The sequence below is a fragment of the Miscanthus floridulus genome, chromosome 15, assembly GCF_019320115.1.
Source record: "Miscanthus floridulus cultivar M001 chromosome 15, ASM1932011v1, whole genome shotgun sequence".
NCBI lineage: Eukaryota > Viridiplantae > Streptophyta > Magnoliopsida > Poales > Poaceae > Miscanthus > Miscanthus floridulus.
In genome coordinates, this window is record NC_089594.1 from 33,321,665 (window position 1) to 33,340,033 (window position 18,369).

Sequence of the window (18,369 nt, forward strand, 5' to 3'; positions counted from 1 at the left end):
AAAATACAGCAAAAAAGAAAAATTTTAAATACACTAACAAAAAAAGGTAAATAATTCAACTGACTCCATATCAATCATTGACGGCATGGGCAAAAACCATTAAAAACATATAGAACTAATATTTATTACAAACATAGTTCCAGATATAAAACTTGTTCAATTAATACAAACATAACTAGAGAATTCCACAAATAAACCCACAGACTTCAAAACATTTCTTCAAAAAGAAGACGCCATACTACTCAAGAAAAGTTAAAAGGGAAAATCCGATGGCATCTAGCACTCTGGTAAGAGTCTTCTTCTACTGGACGAACACTGATACTTAAAACGCGATAGAACGACATCCTTTCGCCCACAACCTTAAATGATCTCCCAGCCATCAGATTTGCATCCTCTTCTCCGGTCACCTTGATATACACAGTGCCATTATTCGAATAGTAGGCAAACTTACACATAGAAAGGTAATGACCACCACGATTCTGCTTCAACACACGAGCAACTAATTTCAACATATTATCACTGGTCAACCCTTTAGCAACAATAAGCTGAGATTGATCTCCAACAACTAAATAAAGATTGTCCAAAACAAACAAAGACACTACTTCAACTTCTAAAGTAAATGGTACTACAGCTTCAGGAGCAACTGAATTGTTTTGAGAAACAACCTAGGAAAAATTAAAAAAAAAGCATAAACAAAAAATGATTAAACAAAAAACAATCAAACATATACAAAAATAAAAAACTCTTTGAAAATTAAGAGAAAAAAGGTACCTTGATCCTTACTGGAATATCCATAAAAGCTCTGGAAGAGCCAGTCCTTTGCACAATACTTTTAACTGGATATACACTAACAACAATATCACCAACCGATATCCTCCGCTTGCGAAGTTGAAAGGGAAGACGATCCAAATGAGCTAGAACAAAAAAAAAATACCATCATGATCATCAACGCATAATCTGTTGTCATTCACCATCGTTCGCATTGTTATCGGCTTGCGCTCAATATATTTCATTGCACAAGCAACGATGGACACAGGATCAGCGGTGGGACTACTCAACCAAACTGCCATCAGACGAGACTGCTCACCAACAGTCAACCCAAGGACCTCCATGACATAATCAGAAACAACCCTGTTCTCAAAGATACCTGTTGCCATCTAAAAAAATGAAATTAAATATGGCTGAACCTGAACGTATAACCTCAACATGACTAAAACTGATACAATTGCCAACTGAATAACTGAACAGCAAAAAGAAAAAAAAAAAAGGAAACTGTAAGCCAACCACCGCTGCTACATGGACCTGACCTAATAAACCTAATCATAGCAGAAAAATATGGCCCATCGAGCCAAACAGAGAAGAAACCTCCTAGTCGGCTACTCCTAGTCCTCGCCATGGACATGGACCACCCTAGAGCTAGAGCTACAGGCCTAGAGCTCGCTAGGTTATCCAAAAAGAGAGGCAAAACAAAAGCGAGGCCTGGCCTGGGGGGTCAATCTAACAACAGGGACACTTACATAATAACATCTCCAAAGCCACCATTTTTTTTGGCTAATTTACAATGTATAACCTGAACAAGAATAAAAATGAAAACTGCAAATCCATAAAACTAAAAACTAAACATAAAAGAAATGCTGAAAATGAAACTGACAACTGAACAAACTGAAACCGAACAAAATGACTGAAAACTAAAATGAAAATAACAACTCAACAAACTAAATCTGAACAAAAAAGACTGAAAATACATATGTAGATGCAGTCACTAGGTTTCATCAGCTACACGCAATACATATGTAGATGGATACATATATAGAAAACAAAACAATTCCATGAGCGCAACCATCAAATCACACAAGACAAGTTAGGTGCGGATGATGCGCCTCTTATTACAAGCATCTGGTCTGATCCCTCTCAAACAGGCTGGGCTAAGGTGTGAGATTGATGACAGCCAGATACACACACAGACACACGAAAAAATAGCTAATTTAGTGCGGCCACGTGAATGCACAAGACAGCTAATTTAGTGCAAGGCTCTGGGATTTAGTGCGGCCTCAGCTAATGAAATCTAAGCAAAATGATTCACCCGAAGATATCAGCCATAGCGCCATCCTAGTTACAAAAAGAGATCTGAATTTTCAAGAGCTCTAAAAATTATTTAATGCAAGCAACATACAAAACTGAAACCCCAAAAACTTGGTGACTCAAACTGTTTCTTAACTGTGTCAGTTTAAGGAGTCAATTAAACATTAAGTGAATATAAAAATTAACAATGTCAAACTCAACATATCTGCTTAATACTGAAATTGCTGCTGAACAAATATACTGCAACTTACTACTTGAATGCTTGAACCACAATGGGTTCAGAAAAAGACCTTTCAAAAAGCTGGCCTGGGGGATCAATCTGACAACAGGAACACTTACATAATAACATCTCCAAAGCCACCATTTTTTGGCTAATTTAAAACCTATAACCTGAACAAGACTAAAACTGAAAAATGCAAATACAAAAAACTAAAAACTAAACATAAAAGAATGACTGAAAATGAAACTGACAACTGAACAAACTAAAACTAAATAAAAATAAACTAAAAAAACTGAAACTAAACAAAAATGTCTGAAAACTAATCATAAAAGAATGACCGAAAGACAACCGAACAAAATAAAAATGAACAAAAATGCGCACACACACGCTTACTGAAACATAACAGTCTTCAGGAAACAAAACAATAAAAATAAAAAAATTGCATGTCATCTGCAGTTTCATATCTCAACACATGCAAACAATGATAGAACGTGAGCTAACACACAAAAAAACATATAATAACTAAAATCAGGAACATGAATCAGGGGCATGAATCTAGATCTGAATCAAAGATATACCTTCCTTCCAAACCCTGTAGATGATATCCAAGAGAGAGGTATGCGGATCATCTTCTCACCATTCCAAAACTCTCCACCTAGAGCTAGTTGTTGCAGTAATCCATCATGTGAATCGTCATGAAACAATTCCTCATCCCACACCACCTGGCTGATGACAAGCTCGGCACTTGGTGTGTTATTGTGTTCTTGTCACCACTCATGTGCTCTCGAGAATGAGCTAATTACTACAGTAACCCCATATGTGTTGATATGAGATGCCATGTCATCATCCCATATGACTTCTGTTGGATGCGTTGCAGCAAGTTCTTTAGAGGAAGCAATACGAGGCATCCCCGATGACATTAGCAGATGTTCTGAGTGTGATGCTTCCACTTCCTTGAGAGGTATTTCCTTTGATCTGTAACCATTACTCCAAGCTCTGGATGTGCTGATGAGTAATCAACATCAGTGAGACTGGTGTTACTGACCTGCACAGCAACCAAATTGATCTCTTCACACCGTATCAACGTTGACAATGTATGTGCTACAGACAACTCTTGATTAATCCATGCTGTGTCGTCGTCCCAAAGAGGCATATCATCGAACATTTTGCAGGCTACTGCCTCATGCATCACCACAGCAATAGAAACGTCACGAGCAGGAAAAAACCTAGTCTGTATCCTTGGATTGGATAGTGGACCAATGTGCTGAGCTGAAGGCTTCGAAGGTGTCGTGATGCTCACACCGCAAATCCAATCAATGGGGAGAAGGAATTACCGGAAATCGGAGTCCCAGTGTGGAATCGACCCAATCTCGACCAACCTAATCCATTTATCGGCTGAGATCGACGGAATAGCTGCAAGCACACGTACCTGACGAAATCGACGAAGAGAAATAGGTCTACCGCCACCAAACGCCGCCAATATACACCGCCGCCGTGCACCCTCAAAAGCAGACGACAAACTTGGGTAGAAGGGAACCCGCCGACCGGAGAAGTCGTCGCGTCTCCGGCAGCCAACCCGAGCTGGATCGATGGAGCCGCTGCACCGAATCGGGGAGATTCGCCGCCGCCGCACCAGTTCGCGCCGCCGCTGGTCCGGATGAAGAAGAGCCGACCCCACGCCGAGGAAGGCCGACATGTCACAGAAACAGAAACATACACACCCGCACGCCACAAAACAGATCAGACGCTTCACAACATCACACGGCACAGATCAAACAGACGAAAAAACGGTTACTGAATGGCATCGAAACAGCCGGACAACCTATAGCATTTCTGTAAAAAAATGAGAGATAATAAATATATAATAAGAAGCATCTATTTATTTACCACGTACCCGTCAACTTTGGTGGCTTACTAGCTTCTCAATCAAATCTCTCACAAGTCACAATGGACGGATAGAGGCATGAAGCTGCTACATATATGCTGTGTGGCGCAGTGCGGGAGTGGATAGTCGCGGCCGACCCTCCACGGCAACGAAGTGGCGGAGACGGACGCCGAGACGCCGGACGCGGCCTCCGAAGCTGCGCCACTGTTGCTATTGCTTTGTGCGACGGCAGCGATCAACGAGCCGTGAACGTCTGTGTGTCGTCGCGTCCAGCGGAGTGGAGTCCATCGGCCTGTTGGTTTCGGTGGAAACGATCGTGGATTATAAGTCAGAAATATTGCTGGCTGGTTTGGTGTGAGAGAAAAATATTATTTCAGTTTATAATTTATGACCGTATAAGCCAAAACGAACAGGCTCATATCCATTTGAATCGTCCTTCAGAAGTCGGAAAGGTGTCAGGGAACGGCTGCGTAGGCGGAGTTCGGGGGCGTCGGTCCAACCCTCTGCGTCCACGAAAGAATGAAATTCTCGTTTTTTCGAGAAATTAATCAGTTTGAATTTTAACTAAAATTATATAAAAAAACATACTAATATTCATGATGTAAAATTAGTATCATTAGATTAGTCATAGAATATATGTATTGTATTTAGTTTCTATGCAGTAACCATTAGCCAATTAACCCAAAATTTTAACCTGACTGGAAACGTACGGCAGAAATACAGTTTTATTACGTCAGCCACATCTTATATTTTAAGATCATTCCTGAAGAGAGAACGAGAAACTATGATAGCTTGTTTAGCACGAGAAATCTGATGAGAAATGGCAGAAATTCATAGTTGACACTTGACACGTGCAGGGGAAGCAGGTTGACCAACTTTTTCGTGCGTGCACTTTTTCATGGACACCCCTCCTGTCAACTTTGCGTGCGTGGAGGTGATTCACTGTGCTTTCTTTTAAGAGCAGATGCACTCGTTATCAGGTGCAGGCAGCACCTGGTGTTAGTCTCGGTATAAAGTTACTCCACCTAGATCAAAATGAGTTATAAGGCCAGTGGCGAATCTAGGATTTTAGATCAGGGTATGCCGTCAAAAAAAATTCATATATAAATCGGTAAAATCATTTGACAATTCGGTAGCAATTATAAAATTTGCAATGTAATTCGGCATATATACACTAAATAACAAGATAAATTTTAAATTTGAAGATTAAGTTGAAAAACATCCACAACATTACAATATGAATAGTTCATGCATCATAATAATAGCTCCAAATATATGCATAAAAGAGAGTAAGAGACTTATAATACTACTTATCTGACTTTTTTAGCCGACGTTTTCTATGGGACATGAATGCGTTGATGATATCACCTTCTTCCAGCCAATTATTAAAAAAGGATGCAATATCTCCATCTCTCTTGATAACTACACAATTATTAAAAATACAATACCAAACAATTAAACAAATTGCAAGTGCACGGATTGAATCCTCAATCCTCATATGTGATGACACAAACACTCACATGATACTAAATTGTTGATCAATTTCGGTTGTCTCTGATGTTGAGCAAATCTCCGACCTCACTGCATATTATTGATGACTGGATAATATTAGCCATGGATATAAACATGATCTTTCTATAGAAAGACGAATAGTAAAAAAAGAGATTGATTCTCACCGCGGTGACCAGGCAGTCGGACTATATATGCACATTAATCGTGCACGCGTATCAGGCCGGTCCTCCATGTCACGCACTCGGCAGTCGGCGCCGCGAAGATTCAAGCCTCGAGACGGCGGCCAGTGGGCAAGACTCTAATCTGCGATACAGTAGATCAATAGGAAGTCCAGGCGTCGACGGTCAGGAACTGCGCGTTCTAAGGACTGGACCTTGACTTTCCGAATTTCCACCTGGCGTCCTTATGGCCGCGTGGGCAGGACATGGGCTTCCCGTCCGTATGGCCACGTGGGCCTGGAAACTAGGAAAGTCCATCATCTCTCGGCAAGGAGCAGTTGCTGCGTTCGTTTTTCATGGTGCATATACAATCTTTTTTGTTTTTTTACAAATACAGATGTATATACATGAAAGCTATTGCTAGATCTGCAGGGTATGCCAGTGCATACCTGACATACCCTGTAGCTCCGCCCCTGGCCAATAGCCTCTCAACGCAAGCAACAGCTTGTCCTCTGTACTGTGCTCAGCTTTTGTCAAAGCTCTTCAGCTTTTACATGCCTTTTTATACCACGCCGCAGGAACATATGGCTGCTTCAAACTTTTTGCCAATGCAAGCTAACGCTTCCTCTGCAAGAGAACATGACAAGCTGCGAGGCTAATGTTCTTGATGATTTGGACAATGGATGCATAGGTGGAAGTTGAGGCAGTACTCCACGGTGGAGCGTTGGGCATGACCTCAGTGGCTGACTGGCACGTACACTTGGTGGTTATAGAGATCTAGAGCCTAAACATGCATGCGGCGATCATCACGGAACTAGTGATCAAGTTGAGTAAAATCCACAAAACCGTAATTAATTTGATGATATCATTCAGAGTACTCCCTCACTATGTCCCTTTGCGATCATACAAAGGAACGAATGAATGATTTGTCAGAATATTTTCATGAAAGGTAGTACTTAAAAGTTTCTAATATTAAACACCGTGTAAATATCCGTTATGTCAGTTTTAATAGATGCAATATTCTGATGCGTCGTGTGTTACCGTAGGAAAGGTCCACTGTTGTTTGGATGCTTGCATGGATTTTAATTCAGGAGCATATATAGAGCTTGTTTGGATGAGTGACTAGCGCTGCATGGCTGGCAAGTTGTCGATTAGATCATGATCCAAACAAGCCCATGTTCTATGGGCGAGGAGAAGCATGTCGAGGAAAAAAAAAGTGTCGTATTTTTTCAATAGGTTGAGATGAGTTGCTGATTTGAATTTAGTAGGCTGCAACTGCAACTATGGATGCAAGCAGAGATGAGTTTGTAATCTGAATCTCTACAACACTTCGACATGATAAAAGTCTCGAGCCAACCTCTACTGAGAAAACATCAAGCTGCTTGAGAGTTGAGACAGGGAAGGGAGTCTGCGATTGGGCCCAAGGAGTGGAAACGATACGTGTGGAGAATCGAGACCTCGAGGGCTCCATTTTCCCTCTTTTTTTTTTCCCGCTAACAAATGCAGCAAAATTTGCTATTGGTCCACCGTTCCATTCCCCCAACCGCGCCTCCTCTAAACCCCTCCTCTCGCCCGCCGCCGGCGCGCCAACATGGCCGTCCACCACCTCCTCCGGCGCGGGGTCTCCAGCGGCTCACAGATCCACCCTCTCCGCGGCCTCTTCCACGCCTCCCAGGTACCGGCGGCTCCTCCCCTCGCCCTCACCCACTGCCCTCGCCGTCACACCGGTCCTTGATTTCGTGCGTGCTTCTTTCCCGGCGGCGCAGGAGCTTGGGCGGCACCAGTTGAGCTCCGCGGCGGCGGGGGACGCAGCGGCCGAGCTGAGGGGCGCGCGGGAGGACGTCAGGCAGCTGCTCAAGGCCACCTCCTGCCATCCCATCCTGGTACGGTAGTTCTTTCTCCTCGTGCCGAGGCTCCCTGCGGATGGAGCAGACAAGTGATTGTACTGTGGGATCTTGTTTATTCATCTAGCCACCCAGAGATTCTGCATCTCTACAAAGTTTCTCTCATGTCTCGTGCAATTGATGAACTAATAATACTCTGCAACCTTTTGTTTTGGGTAAGGAAGGAGCTTGTGTAATTTAGTTGCTCATATGTTTACTCAGCTGACGACACATCAGTTTATGCAATAGACTTAGGTTTGGGAGATGTATTAGTGCCCCAGATGCACTGTTCTCTCTGTTTATGCTAGATAAAGTTTGGTCTTTTTGCTTTGTGTGCGCGTTACTGTTTTCCTCTTCACGATCCAGCATTAGCTGATTCAGCCTTTTGTGTTGCTTAGATACGACTTATGTAACGAGTTACATTTTTCGTTCAGGTTCGATTAGGTTGGCACGATGCTGGTACCTATGACAAGAACATTACTGAGTGGCCCAAGTGCGGTGGAGCTAATGGTAGCTTGAGATTTGAAGTCGAGTTAAAGCATGGGGCCAATGCTGGTAATGCTTCTTCTCAATCGATCATCTGTAACTTCATGATGAGGGACTACTCTTACATTTAGTTTCATGTCAGGTCTTGTGAATGCTCTGAAGCTGATCCAACCGATCAAGGACAAGTTTTCAGGTGTTACCTACGCAGATCTGTTTCAGCTTGCCAGCGCCACAGCCATTGAGGTCCTTCAAATCGCTGCAGCTTACTGATTAAGTGATGGTCATTCATAAATGCTTCTTGTTAATGATGACTGCCTGACTGGTTGTTCTGGTTTCTTTCATTTCAGGAAGCAGGTGGCCCCAAAATTCCCATGATCTATGGAAGGGTTGATGTTATTGCCCCTGAACAATGCCCACCAGAGGGGAGGCTTCCTGGTCAGTAATAATGACTTCGTGACTGATCTTAACTCATGTGCCAATTTAGGTTGAGTTTGACTCGGAATCCAGAAACTAGAACATAGGGTTGTTCCAATAGTTTCATTTGATGTTAATCCAAGCATACTGTTGCAATCATTACTTAGTGATCGAAACACCGAATCACTACCTGATTCATTAACCTTGTATGGTTGTGCTCAGAGTTCCACCGCATAGCAAACTTTCAGCTAACTCCCTGATTAAAACTTTGATAAACTATCTCTTATCAAAGCATTATCATATTTAAACCCACAGATGACTTGTATTTGCTTGCTCATTTTTTCATGAAAGTTTGGCATGTCAGTACACTGGCAGCTTTCAACAGATTAGTATTACCAAAGTTTATGATCCATGTCACATAAAATATACTTTGTCCTAGTCCTGGACATCATCCACTTTAAGCTAAGACCATATCAGATTTATGGTACCTAATGTTTGCTTGCCTGCAAGGTGCAAATTTGGCACACCAAAAATTAAAATACAAGCAAAATACTGATGCAATATTGCAAGTAGAGGATGTAAATACAGTCCTGGCTAACCTTTAATGGTATCCCTTTTCATTCCACCAGTGTTTGTTGGGTTATCTGTAGTGCCTCCAAATTCAGCTTTTGAGATGCTTAGGACAGATTAATCTATACTCTTTTGGAATTTAATTAGTAAGATTTGAAGGGTAGAAACAATCTAAAGTCATAGAACAGTGTTATGTGATCTTTAAAGCACAAGTCTTTTTAAAGAATTACCTTTGTGGGATCTACAGTCTGGTCAAATCAAATGGCTGAACATGCAGAGTGCACAAGGTAAATTGTTTCAAGTTCCAACATCCTACAATGTAACAAAATATTGAGAAGCTGCGCTACCTAGAATAGAATCATGTTCATACAGTTGTATTATGGTCATAGAATTAAAAACGTCACTGCACATTATCTTCCTAAGCATTGCAATGTTTCCAAACACCCCTATCCAGTGGTTCCTGATTGATCTCTTCCTGTGCCATATAATTATTTAAGTTTGACAGTCTCTATACTGCTTGCTTCTTTGATGTGCCAGTGCTTTATTTGTATACAGAAGATTTTATTCCAAGGTTACTCATATTTCTATTTTCTCACCCATTCAGCTGCTGGCCCACCTTCACCCGCGGAACATTTGCGTGAAGTATTCTACAGAATGGGCCTGAACGACAAGGTGTGAACTGAATGCTGTGTTTAAATTAGACTCGGCATAATTCTATATTTGCTAGTCACAACTATTTTGCACTCTGTAGGAAATTGTTGCACTGTCAGGAGCACATACACTTGGACGGGCAAGACCAGAGCGTAGTGGCTGGGGTAAACCAGAAACAAAGTACACTGTAGGTAACCTACAGCTTTAATCATGCGTTGTCCTTTTTTTCAGTTATTGCATTTGCATGCCTGTCCTTCATAATTTACTTATTGTATTTTCTGTTCGTGCTAGACTGCTAGTTAATTTCTTGTTTGGCTTTGTCCTACTGATTGGTCCTTGCTTATACGCTTGCTGCATGGACACCATATTTGATTACTTGTCCATGCTGATCTCTGATAAGACATTCCTGTCTACTCTGCCCTGGAAATTGCTTTTCACTATATTGTGGTGTGTCTGCTAGGTTTTCCCTCTATGGATCTTATCTCTATTTTCCCAACCGTTATTCTTGTAAAGATGCTCTTTGTGTGATTAGTACAGTTATAGCACCTTCACATTCATACAGTCTTGTTTGCTGGATGGTGATGGAGTGGTGTTATCTCACTCGTTTGTAAATTGTTCTTTTGTTTGATATGCCAGAAAGACGGGCCTGGTGCACCTGGGGGGCAATCTTGGACATCTCAATGGCTCAAGTTTGACAACAGCTATTTCAAGGTATTTTCCTTAAGTTGCTATAGGATTACCTTCAGAGGCTTCGATCATGTAGCTTTAACAAAAACATGGGCATAACAATTCAGGCTATCAAAGAAAGGCGAGACGAGGACCTCCTAGTTCTGCCTACTGATGCTGTGCTGTTTGAGGATTCCTCATTCAAGGTTAGTGAAGGTTCTCATGTTGCAAAAAACTGCACAATATATCTAGCTTTTCTCTGGACCAAGTCTCATGATGGCTTTTCTTACTTGAAGATCTATGCTGAAAAGTACGCCAAGGATCAGGATGCATTTTTCGAGGACTACGCTGAAGCTCATGCCAAATTAAGCAATCTTGGGGCAAAGTTTGACCCGCCAAAGGTAAAAGGAATCAGGACACTTTCCATTCTTGAGAGGTAGAAAATAATTCTGTTCTTAGGTCATGTAACATGCTTTTCATTGAAATGTTTGCAGGGTATCTCACTTGAGTAGCTGTGGATGGAGGTGACTGAACAGGACAGGGTCATGTTCCTTTGCACGACCATTTTCCAAGGTTTTACAAGGAAAAGTTGTTCGAGTTCAATGACAGTTCCCCAAATTGGATTCACTGATTAAAGGAAGTTTTTTGTGCTCAGCATGCTCTATTTGAGTAGTATGCTACACTATGAATAAAGCAGGATCGGTCATTTCAGGATAAATATTTGTTACACTAACCGACGTTTACCTTGGTTGCTGTATGGTACTGCATTCAGCTTACCAAATGATCATGTTCCCACCGAATTGAACCAAATTTTGTTCTTCCGTGTGACCTGTTTGTCATTTATGCTAGATTACATGTTCAAATCCTATGGCACTCCCAAACTTGAGTTTTCATTGAGATAACATGTATACGATTAATATGCTGCTCTGAAGGTATCAACTCGTCCTTATTTTTTGGGGAAAAAAAAATAAAAACAACTCATGTCCTTGTTAGACAACCCAAAACGGTCTAAATCAGTGTCCAGCAATATCCCTTCAGCATACCCTCCAGCAGAAACGCATATCTCCAACTGGGATTGGAGCTTGCTGTTTTTGTGCTTACCGTGTTGAACTGGGTTTGAAGGAGTCGCAGTGTGCATGTGATCCTCTATAGCTCATGCAATATTAGTATCAGTTCAACACTTCAATAACGAATCATTCTCTGGCAGCACTGTGGTTGTAAAACCACTCGGATTTAAGAACTGTGCGAGGGACACATTCTATTGGCCATGCAGAAAATCATGTAGCAATGACATACGTTAAGACATAGGAAGACTTCATATTTACAACTAAAAAGATACAATAAGTCACTCTAGATGACCAATGATTTCATTACAGAATACAAAGTTAGAAACACTCTACCTGGAGTCCTAGCCTACCAAGCTACTGCTAAATTTTGGGCTGACCTACTGCCTAACCTGAAGAGAATTGAGCTTCTTGTTTATCTCCCCAAACTTTTCCTTTAAGCGCTTGATCTGAATCCAGCGAAACAATACTAATTATTCAGAATGATCTTAACATGCTAAGCACTTAAAACTGTAGTTCTTTTTATATAGAAAGACATACCCGCTTCAGTTCAATCTCCAGCTCTCGCTTCTTCTGCCCAAGTGACTGGCACAGCTGAGTGACATCAAAGATGCTACCAAGTTCCTCTTCGAAAGCTGATTCAAGGTCTTGTCTTAGAAGTGCTGGTAATTTGTCAACAATCGGCATGAGGAGAAAGCAATTGAACTGCAATTTCATGATGAACCAAAGCATTATTCCATGAACAAAGGAAAAGGAACAGCTTAGTAAGAAATATCTGGTGAGCTAGTGCATAACAAGTTTTCGGATGAGGGAGACCTTCAGTTCAGTTGTGACAAGAAAATGCTCTTTGATTCCATGAAAAATCTGGTGAACCAGTGCATAAACAAGTCTTTCAGATGAGGGCACCAGCCGTCTGTTCCAGAGTGTGCTATCCAATAGATCAACTAGTCTTGTCTCTGGCACAGCACTGGACGAATTTGTGTCTGAAGAATGGTTTGACTTCGAGTCACCCTTTGCCCTATCCTGTTTGTTGTCATTCAACCCAGAAAACTGCTCGTTCAGTGTATTTACTGATAGTTGCTCCGGTGCAACAAATGAATCGAGGAAGTGTCTCAATCCAGCATGGTTCTGCATCCAATAGAGCAAAACATCACACATGCTGATAGCAAGTATTTAAAATTCCTAAGGTGTAAAAATTGCACCTTGTTGTGAAGGGACCAAGTGACATAACGAGTGGTACTCTCCAAATCTTCCATACACCTGCATTAGAAATAAAAATCTATATTACTCATGTAACAATTAACACAGCCAATAGAAACACATCAGTGGAAACACAAAGGATGTGTTTAGCAGTTATCACTAAGGAGTAAGGAGCGAGCATGAACAAAAGCTAACAAACACATTAGCAGTAAATATCTCCTAACAGCTGCATCTATAAGGTCTTGTTTGTTTTAGCTTGCAGATTGTGGACAGTGGATTTCAGGTTGTTACAATCTGCAAGCAAAGGGGGAGGCAGATTGTAACAAATTGCAAGCTAAAACAAAAAAGGCGTAATTCTATTTTAGTAATCCGCTTAACTGAAAAACACAAACCCCTCAAATCACTTATTACAAAATGCTCAGGGACACAGGATTTGGCATCAACAGATCAAACAGAGGTAAAAGGTATGATGGTACGAAACTAAGAATTGGGATGTCCACATTCCACCATTTACACTTCATTGATGAATGCAGTTCTTTGATTCTTTTTTTTCTCGAACACGCAGGAGAGTTGCGTATCATTATATTAAGAAGAATAAAGGAGTGGGTTTAGAAACCCCATACAGCCACACACCTACACACACCCTTTTACATCTAATATTGTACCTCTCTCTCAAATTTCAAACTTGACCCAAGACCACTAGAGAGGAACTCACACATTGGCTGGCTCTAGAGCAAGGAGATTGGATATTCCCCGAGCTCTGGCCAAACTCCACAGGAGAAACTCATCTTTTACCGAAACCAGAACACTATTTAGGCTCGGTTGAATCCCATCAAACACACAGCGATTGCGATGATTCCAAATGGACAGTGGATTTCTTGCCAGAAACCAGAACACTAATTCAGTGGATTGCATATGTCGAGAATGATGATGGAATTGAGACCTTTTTTAGTCTGGTCATCAACCCCAGAATTAGTTCTTGCCCACCATGCATCAAAGGAGTTGTCATCAGGCTGGGGGGAGAGGTCCTGCAGGCCGACCTTATGGAGAATGTTGTACCATACTTGCCGGGAGAAGACACATGAGATCAATAGGTGCTCAATCGTTTCCTCAGCTTGATCACAGAGCGGGCAGCGTTCAGGATGGGGCAGACCTCTTTTAGCAAGACGATCTGCAGTCCAGCACCTATTGTGTGCCACTAACCACATGAAGAACTTGCATTTGCCTGGTGCCCAGCTTTTCCAGATTCTTTCCCAAGGCCCAAACTGTACAGCCCCAATAAAAAATCCCTCATACGCAGATTTAGCAGAGTACACTCCTGAACTAGAGAATTGCCATATATGAGCATCATCTACTTCAGGTTGCAAAGTCAAATCCGAGAGAAGGTCCCACAACTTCAAAAATTCTGTCAACACAGGTACTGACGTACTGTAATGGCACCCCGTATGTCCTGCACCCATTTCATCTCGGTAAGGGCTTCATACACTGTCCTTTTCCTTGTTTTGTTGTTGACTGATCCAAAAAGAGTAGGCACTAATTGATCCAGGCTCTGTCCATGCAGCCACCTGTCGGTCCAAAAAATTGTGTTCTTGCCATTGCCAACTTCCATTGTGACAAACTCAAAACAGCCTTCACTAGAGATAATCACTAGACCAAATAACTCCATCATTCCATAAATGTTGTGAAACAAAATGACTAGCATTCTAACTAGTCAACTCCCTGCCCACCACCGAGAGCATATGTCGAGAAGGATCCATACACCTTTTCATCAAATATGATATTCCATTCAATCTTAAAGTGTACCTGTTTTATCTTTTTTCAATTTGAATGGAAACTGCAAAGTGACAGCTGACAAGCATAACTAAGTAAATGAGTGAAAAACGTTTTTAACACTTCATAGATAAAGCCAAATAGCCAACCTATATTTTTCAAAAGGTAATCCATATATAGCACAATAACTGTTGACAACAACAAATGTTAGAAGAGGTATCTGCAGTTTCAACTCAAAGATGCTAGATGCAAGATGTATGAGCATTGCCTTTGCAAATAAATTGTATTTTGACTATATTGCACACAAGCAAATAAACAAGAAAGCCATTCATATGTATCAGAATCAGGAAGGCTATTACCTTTGACGGCATGATTGCTCAGTGGATTCAGCAAACCTCTTGAATGCTTCCTGGACACGCCTTACAAGCACTTCATGGCTACTAAAGTACTCACCATCTTTCTGCAAAGTCCCATCAGAGTAATTTCCAAAAAAAGACAAAGAAAAATCATATCATTTGAATAACCTAAGGACAAATTAGTACCTCCAAGAGATAAACAGAGATTGGGATCAGCCTCTTCAGTATGTACAAAAGCCTAAAACCCAACTGCGTTAAGATTAAGTAACAGTTATCCATTCAGAAACATAGTAATCAAATCAAGATGAAAGCCTATCAAACCACTACAAAATAGATGAACTATTTAATTATTTTGTTGATCATGCTATTGGTACCACTATCTAATGAGATCACATGCTTTAGAAAGGGAATGTCTTGCACAAGAAGCCCAAATGTAAAAGATACATCTATCATGAAAAAGACTGTTGCAGGTTTCTGAAACCATAATCACACAAAGTATGACAAATATATCTGGAAATGGAACATGATGAAATCCAAATGGCAGATCAATAATGAGCCCACACTTGAGGCAAGCTGACCAACCTGATGAAGGAATGGCTCAAAGGTGTCACGTGCTTTTGCCACAGCAATTACACAAGCAGTCCTAACAAAACCAGTCAATGTTCAGAATGAAGAAAATGTACACAGTGCAACTATATTATTTCTGAATGAAAATGTGCTTATTTATATTCAATTCAAGAAAACTAAGTACAGACGTACAGTTTTACTCAGGTCAATTTCAGTCAAGTTAAATTAATTATAAATTAAATTCTGTACGGTTCTTAAAGCTCGGCATTTAAAATGTCCAATATAAGGATGCCATCTTTAAAATAAAGAAACCACAAAAAACTCAAGAAAGAAAGAATAGTAGACACATACAACTTCAATTAACACCTCGCATTGCATTTTCTGTTTTGATGCAATTTCTTGTCAATATAATAATCCTACCCTTAGCATGAGCCTAGAATATCCTATTCAATGTTTGCAGATTTAAATCTGTTCCACTGATGCCATTTTAACTCAATGCGATCATAGGAATGTAGGATCCTATCATGGTGATAACGCTAAGAAATAGAGTACCTGGAGTAGTTTGTCCCATCATGAATTATCCTCAACACCACAAGCATTGACAATTTCCTCCCTAGTTATTGGAGGGCACCTGATACTACTAACTACCAGACGAAATTCAGCCATTGCCCGATGGTATTGTGCACCACCATAAAGATGCATGCCACCATTCTGCAAAAAGGACATTTCAAACATTTGATAAATGAATTAAAAGTGCACTTAACATAATTGTAATCTATATTACATCCATAGCCAAGGTAGTCGTTATATGGTGTGTGAGAAACAAATAAACTAATACAACTAGCTGATCAGTGGAGATTAAATATGTTTACCCTTTAGCTTCTGTAGAAAACAAATGGTTAATGTTCAAAACGTGGTAAAAGATCATGGCTTCATGGGGTCAACTACTCAAGTAGCTGAAGTCAGCGTGTCACTCCTAAGTACTAATTGATTAAAGGCTTGTCACTTGTTAGGAAAGCATATTAAACACAATCAGAGAGTGCTAGTGTGCATCTTTAGTACAAAAAATAATAAAAAAACAGAACTTACTGGCATCATCTTGTTCGGGAGCTGGAAATTCTCACTTCTGTAAATGTTCCTCCATTAATCCTCTCGTTAACTAAAGTTTCTCCTGTGGCCAACAGTTTAAATAAGTCACAACAAAGCAGAATGTAGCAAGAACCTCAAGACCTCCATAAAATAAATCACAGGAGATTAAACACTCACCAAATTTATCGGGAGGTGCCACCACCATGCCTTTCAATAGCAAAGATAACTGAAATGAAATAGTCCGACATTAATTTTAAGTGTATCTCAAACAGCTTTTATTTCTGAATACAACATTCTAAGACAACTCATGGAATCAAATGCTGTAGTGCAAGAAGATTGCACCATCTAAGTAATAATGTAGTATTTTCATTATAATATGTGGAACAAGCACCTTGGTAAAAAATGAGTCATGGAATATCTGAGCTTTCTCCTTCAGTTTGGCTTCATCCAGACCACTGTTCAGATATAGGATGTCAACATAATTAATACATCTTGAATAACAAATATATTATCATGAGCATATAAAGTTAGACGTATGGGGAAGAACGCAACCCAGCCTTCTGTCAAAGCTTTGAGCTTCAGAAACACCACATAAACCACTACAAGGAAGGATCCACTTTATTGAACAGGATAATCAACTAAAAGTCTAAAACATCACCTGAGTTCATGACTGATTTCACGCAGTTTACTTGTTGTATTTCGATGTTGCTTCTCAAGAAGTGGAATGATTAATGGAACACTCTCAATATACCTTTGAGTAACAGAAACAACATTTGTATCATTCAGAAGAAAGATACGAGAATGACAAAAGACATTATGTTGTACAGTTAATACACCAGTACCTCTTCTGCAGCAACTCTTCCAAATATAATCTTAAGTTACCCACTCCAATTCTATCTTTCTCCTTGGTTGTAAGCGACCTTCCTAACTTGTCTTCAATAGATGCAACATCTTCCAACTCTCTTGATAAGATGGCCTTCATGACGACACAATAAAAAAACATTAGAGGCCTTGTGGAAAAGTTTCCTGCTTACATTACACACACATAAGAGAAAAAGGCTCAAATTTGGATATCTAATGAGCAATGCTGGCAAAAAAAAAAGCTGCAATAAAGCACAGGCATCGTGTACTATAAAGCAGTTCAGTTAGAACATTCCCTAAAAGCACTTTTTTTCTTTCTATGTTATTCCATTCCTTCGTAATATATTGTGTTCAGGATTTCAGTAGTCAAACTCTGTTGATTTTTTTATGAAAAACTGTGGGGAAGTTCAGCACAGTATTGTTATAAAATAAAGGCGGTTATGTAGCCCCTGGAAACAATAACATTCGTTGTTATGAGACAGTACTTTCACAATATAATATCTTTTAAACTTTTCACTCACATATTACTATGAAAGCTGATCATCAACATTCCTTATTGTAGATTGTGTTGTTAAAAAAGGTAACATACATGAAAGGGCTACAACATGTCATTTGATCCAATAGCAGCACACATTTCACAAACATAATAGAAGCGTTATCAATTACATTCTTAACCCCCACAGGAAGTACAAACCTATCTGTTAGTCACAGGTTATTCCTAGAGTAGTCTTTACCCTACAGAAACGGATAGAAATATAGGCACATCCGCACATACTATTGGAGTGGCACCTCGAAGTGGAGTCTGAGAAGCTTCAAAAGTCAAAGCAAGCATGTCTTTTATATTTGAGTTAAAAAATCAATATGTAATTAGAAAAGCACAGAAAGTACTCCCTCCTTTTATTTCTGTTAAGGCATGGTATGACCCCATGCGGTCA

At 40.4% G+C, this 18,369-nt stretch overlaps 3 protein-coding genes across 7 annotated transcripts in view; 1 reads left to right on the forward strand and 2 right to left on the reverse strand.

Annotated features, from left to right (window-relative positions):
• Positions 1-89: 89 nt before the first annotated feature.
• LOC136507961 (uncharacterized) lies at positions 90-4,227 on the reverse strand. Of its 5 annotated transcripts, none has more exons than XM_066502550.1 (5): positions 4,197-4,227; positions 2,881-3,950; positions 1,088-1,157; positions 772-914; positions 90-665 (listed from the first exon to the last, which is right to left on the reverse strand). In XM_066502550.1, exons 2-5 carry the CDS (start codon positions 2,929-2,931, stop codon positions 243-245), a joined length of 687 nt encoding a protein of 228 aa, XP_066358647.1. In that variant the 5' UTR covers positions 2,932-3,950; positions 4,197-4,227; the 3' UTR covers positions 90-242. The 5 variants fall into 5 exon arrangements, 4 of the variants coding, with proteins under 4 accessions (XP_066358647.1, XP_066358648.1, XP_066358650.1 ...); XM_066502551.1 differs by lacking the exon at positions 4,197-4,227 and having other exon boundaries at positions 2,881-3,347; positions 3,732-4,153; XM_066502553.1 differs by lacking the exon at positions 4,197-4,227 and having other exon boundaries at positions 90-479; positions 2,881-4,139.
• A 3,132-nt stretch (positions 4,228-7,359) lies between these two features.
• On the forward strand, positions 7,360-11,337 carry LOC136507960 (probable L-ascorbate peroxidase 6, chloroplastic/mitochondrial). Its single transcript, XM_066502549.1, has 11 exons — positions 7,360-7,532; positions 7,624-7,740; positions 8,175-8,295; positions 8,369-8,469; positions 8,574-8,661; positions 9,815-9,882; positions 9,962-10,048; positions 10,498-10,572; positions 10,656-10,733; positions 10,824-10,928; positions 11,022-11,337. Exons 1-11 carry the CDS (start codon positions 7,449-7,451, stop codon positions 11,037-11,039), a joined length of 942 nt encoding a protein of 313 aa, XP_066358646.1. The 5' UTR covers positions 7,360-7,448; the 3' UTR covers positions 11,040-11,337.
• Positions 11,338-11,824: 487 nt separating this feature from the next.
• The window catches only part of LOC136507327 (dynamin-like protein ARC5), a 42,649-nt gene continuing 36,104 nt past the window's right edge, over positions 11,825-18,369 (reverse strand). Inside the window, 15 exon segments of the mRNA XM_066502089.1 lie at positions 11,825-12,040; positions 12,132-12,296; positions 12,408-12,719; positions 12,794-12,851; positions 14,921-15,021; positions 15,104-15,166; positions 15,500-15,560; positions 16,037-16,062; positions 16,064-16,195; positions 16,574-16,611; positions 16,614-16,655; positions 16,751-16,799; positions 16,965-17,028; positions 17,232-17,324; positions 17,416-17,549. Of these exon segments, the coding sequence (XP_066358186.1) occupies positions 11,972-12,040; positions 12,132-12,296; positions 12,408-12,719; positions 12,794-12,851; positions 14,921-15,021; positions 15,104-15,166; positions 15,500-15,560; positions 16,037-16,062; positions 16,064-16,195; positions 16,574-16,611; positions 16,614-16,655; positions 16,751-16,799; positions 16,965-17,028; positions 17,232-17,324; positions 17,416-17,549 (1,407 nt within the window). The 3' untranslated portion in view covers positions 11,825-11,971.

Coding starts and splice junctions, on each gene's coding strand:
- LOC136507961 (XM_066502550.1), bottom strand. CDS start 2,931: ATGATCCGCATACCTCTCTCTTGGATATCATCTACAGGGTTTGGAAGG. Junction 915..1,087: donor GGTCCTTGGGTTGACTGTTG/GTGAGCAGTCTC, acceptor TTTTTGTTCTAG/CTCATTTGGATCGTCTTCCC. Junction 666..771: donor ATATTCCAGTAAGGATCAAG/GTACCTTTTTTC, acceptor AATTTTTCCTAG/GTTGTTTCTCAAAACAATTC.
- LOC136507960 (XM_066502549.1), top strand. CDS start 7,449: ATGGCCGTCCACCACCTCCTCCGGCGCGGGGTCTCCAGCGGCTCACAG. Junction 8,470..8,573: donor CCAGCGCCACAGCCATTGAG/GTCCTTCAAATC, acceptor CTTTCATTTCAG/GAAGCAGGTGGCCCCAAAAT. Junction 10,734..10,823: donor TTGAGGATTCCTCATTCAAG/GTTAGTGAAGGT, acceptor TCTTACTTGAAG/ATCTATGCTGAAAAGTACGC.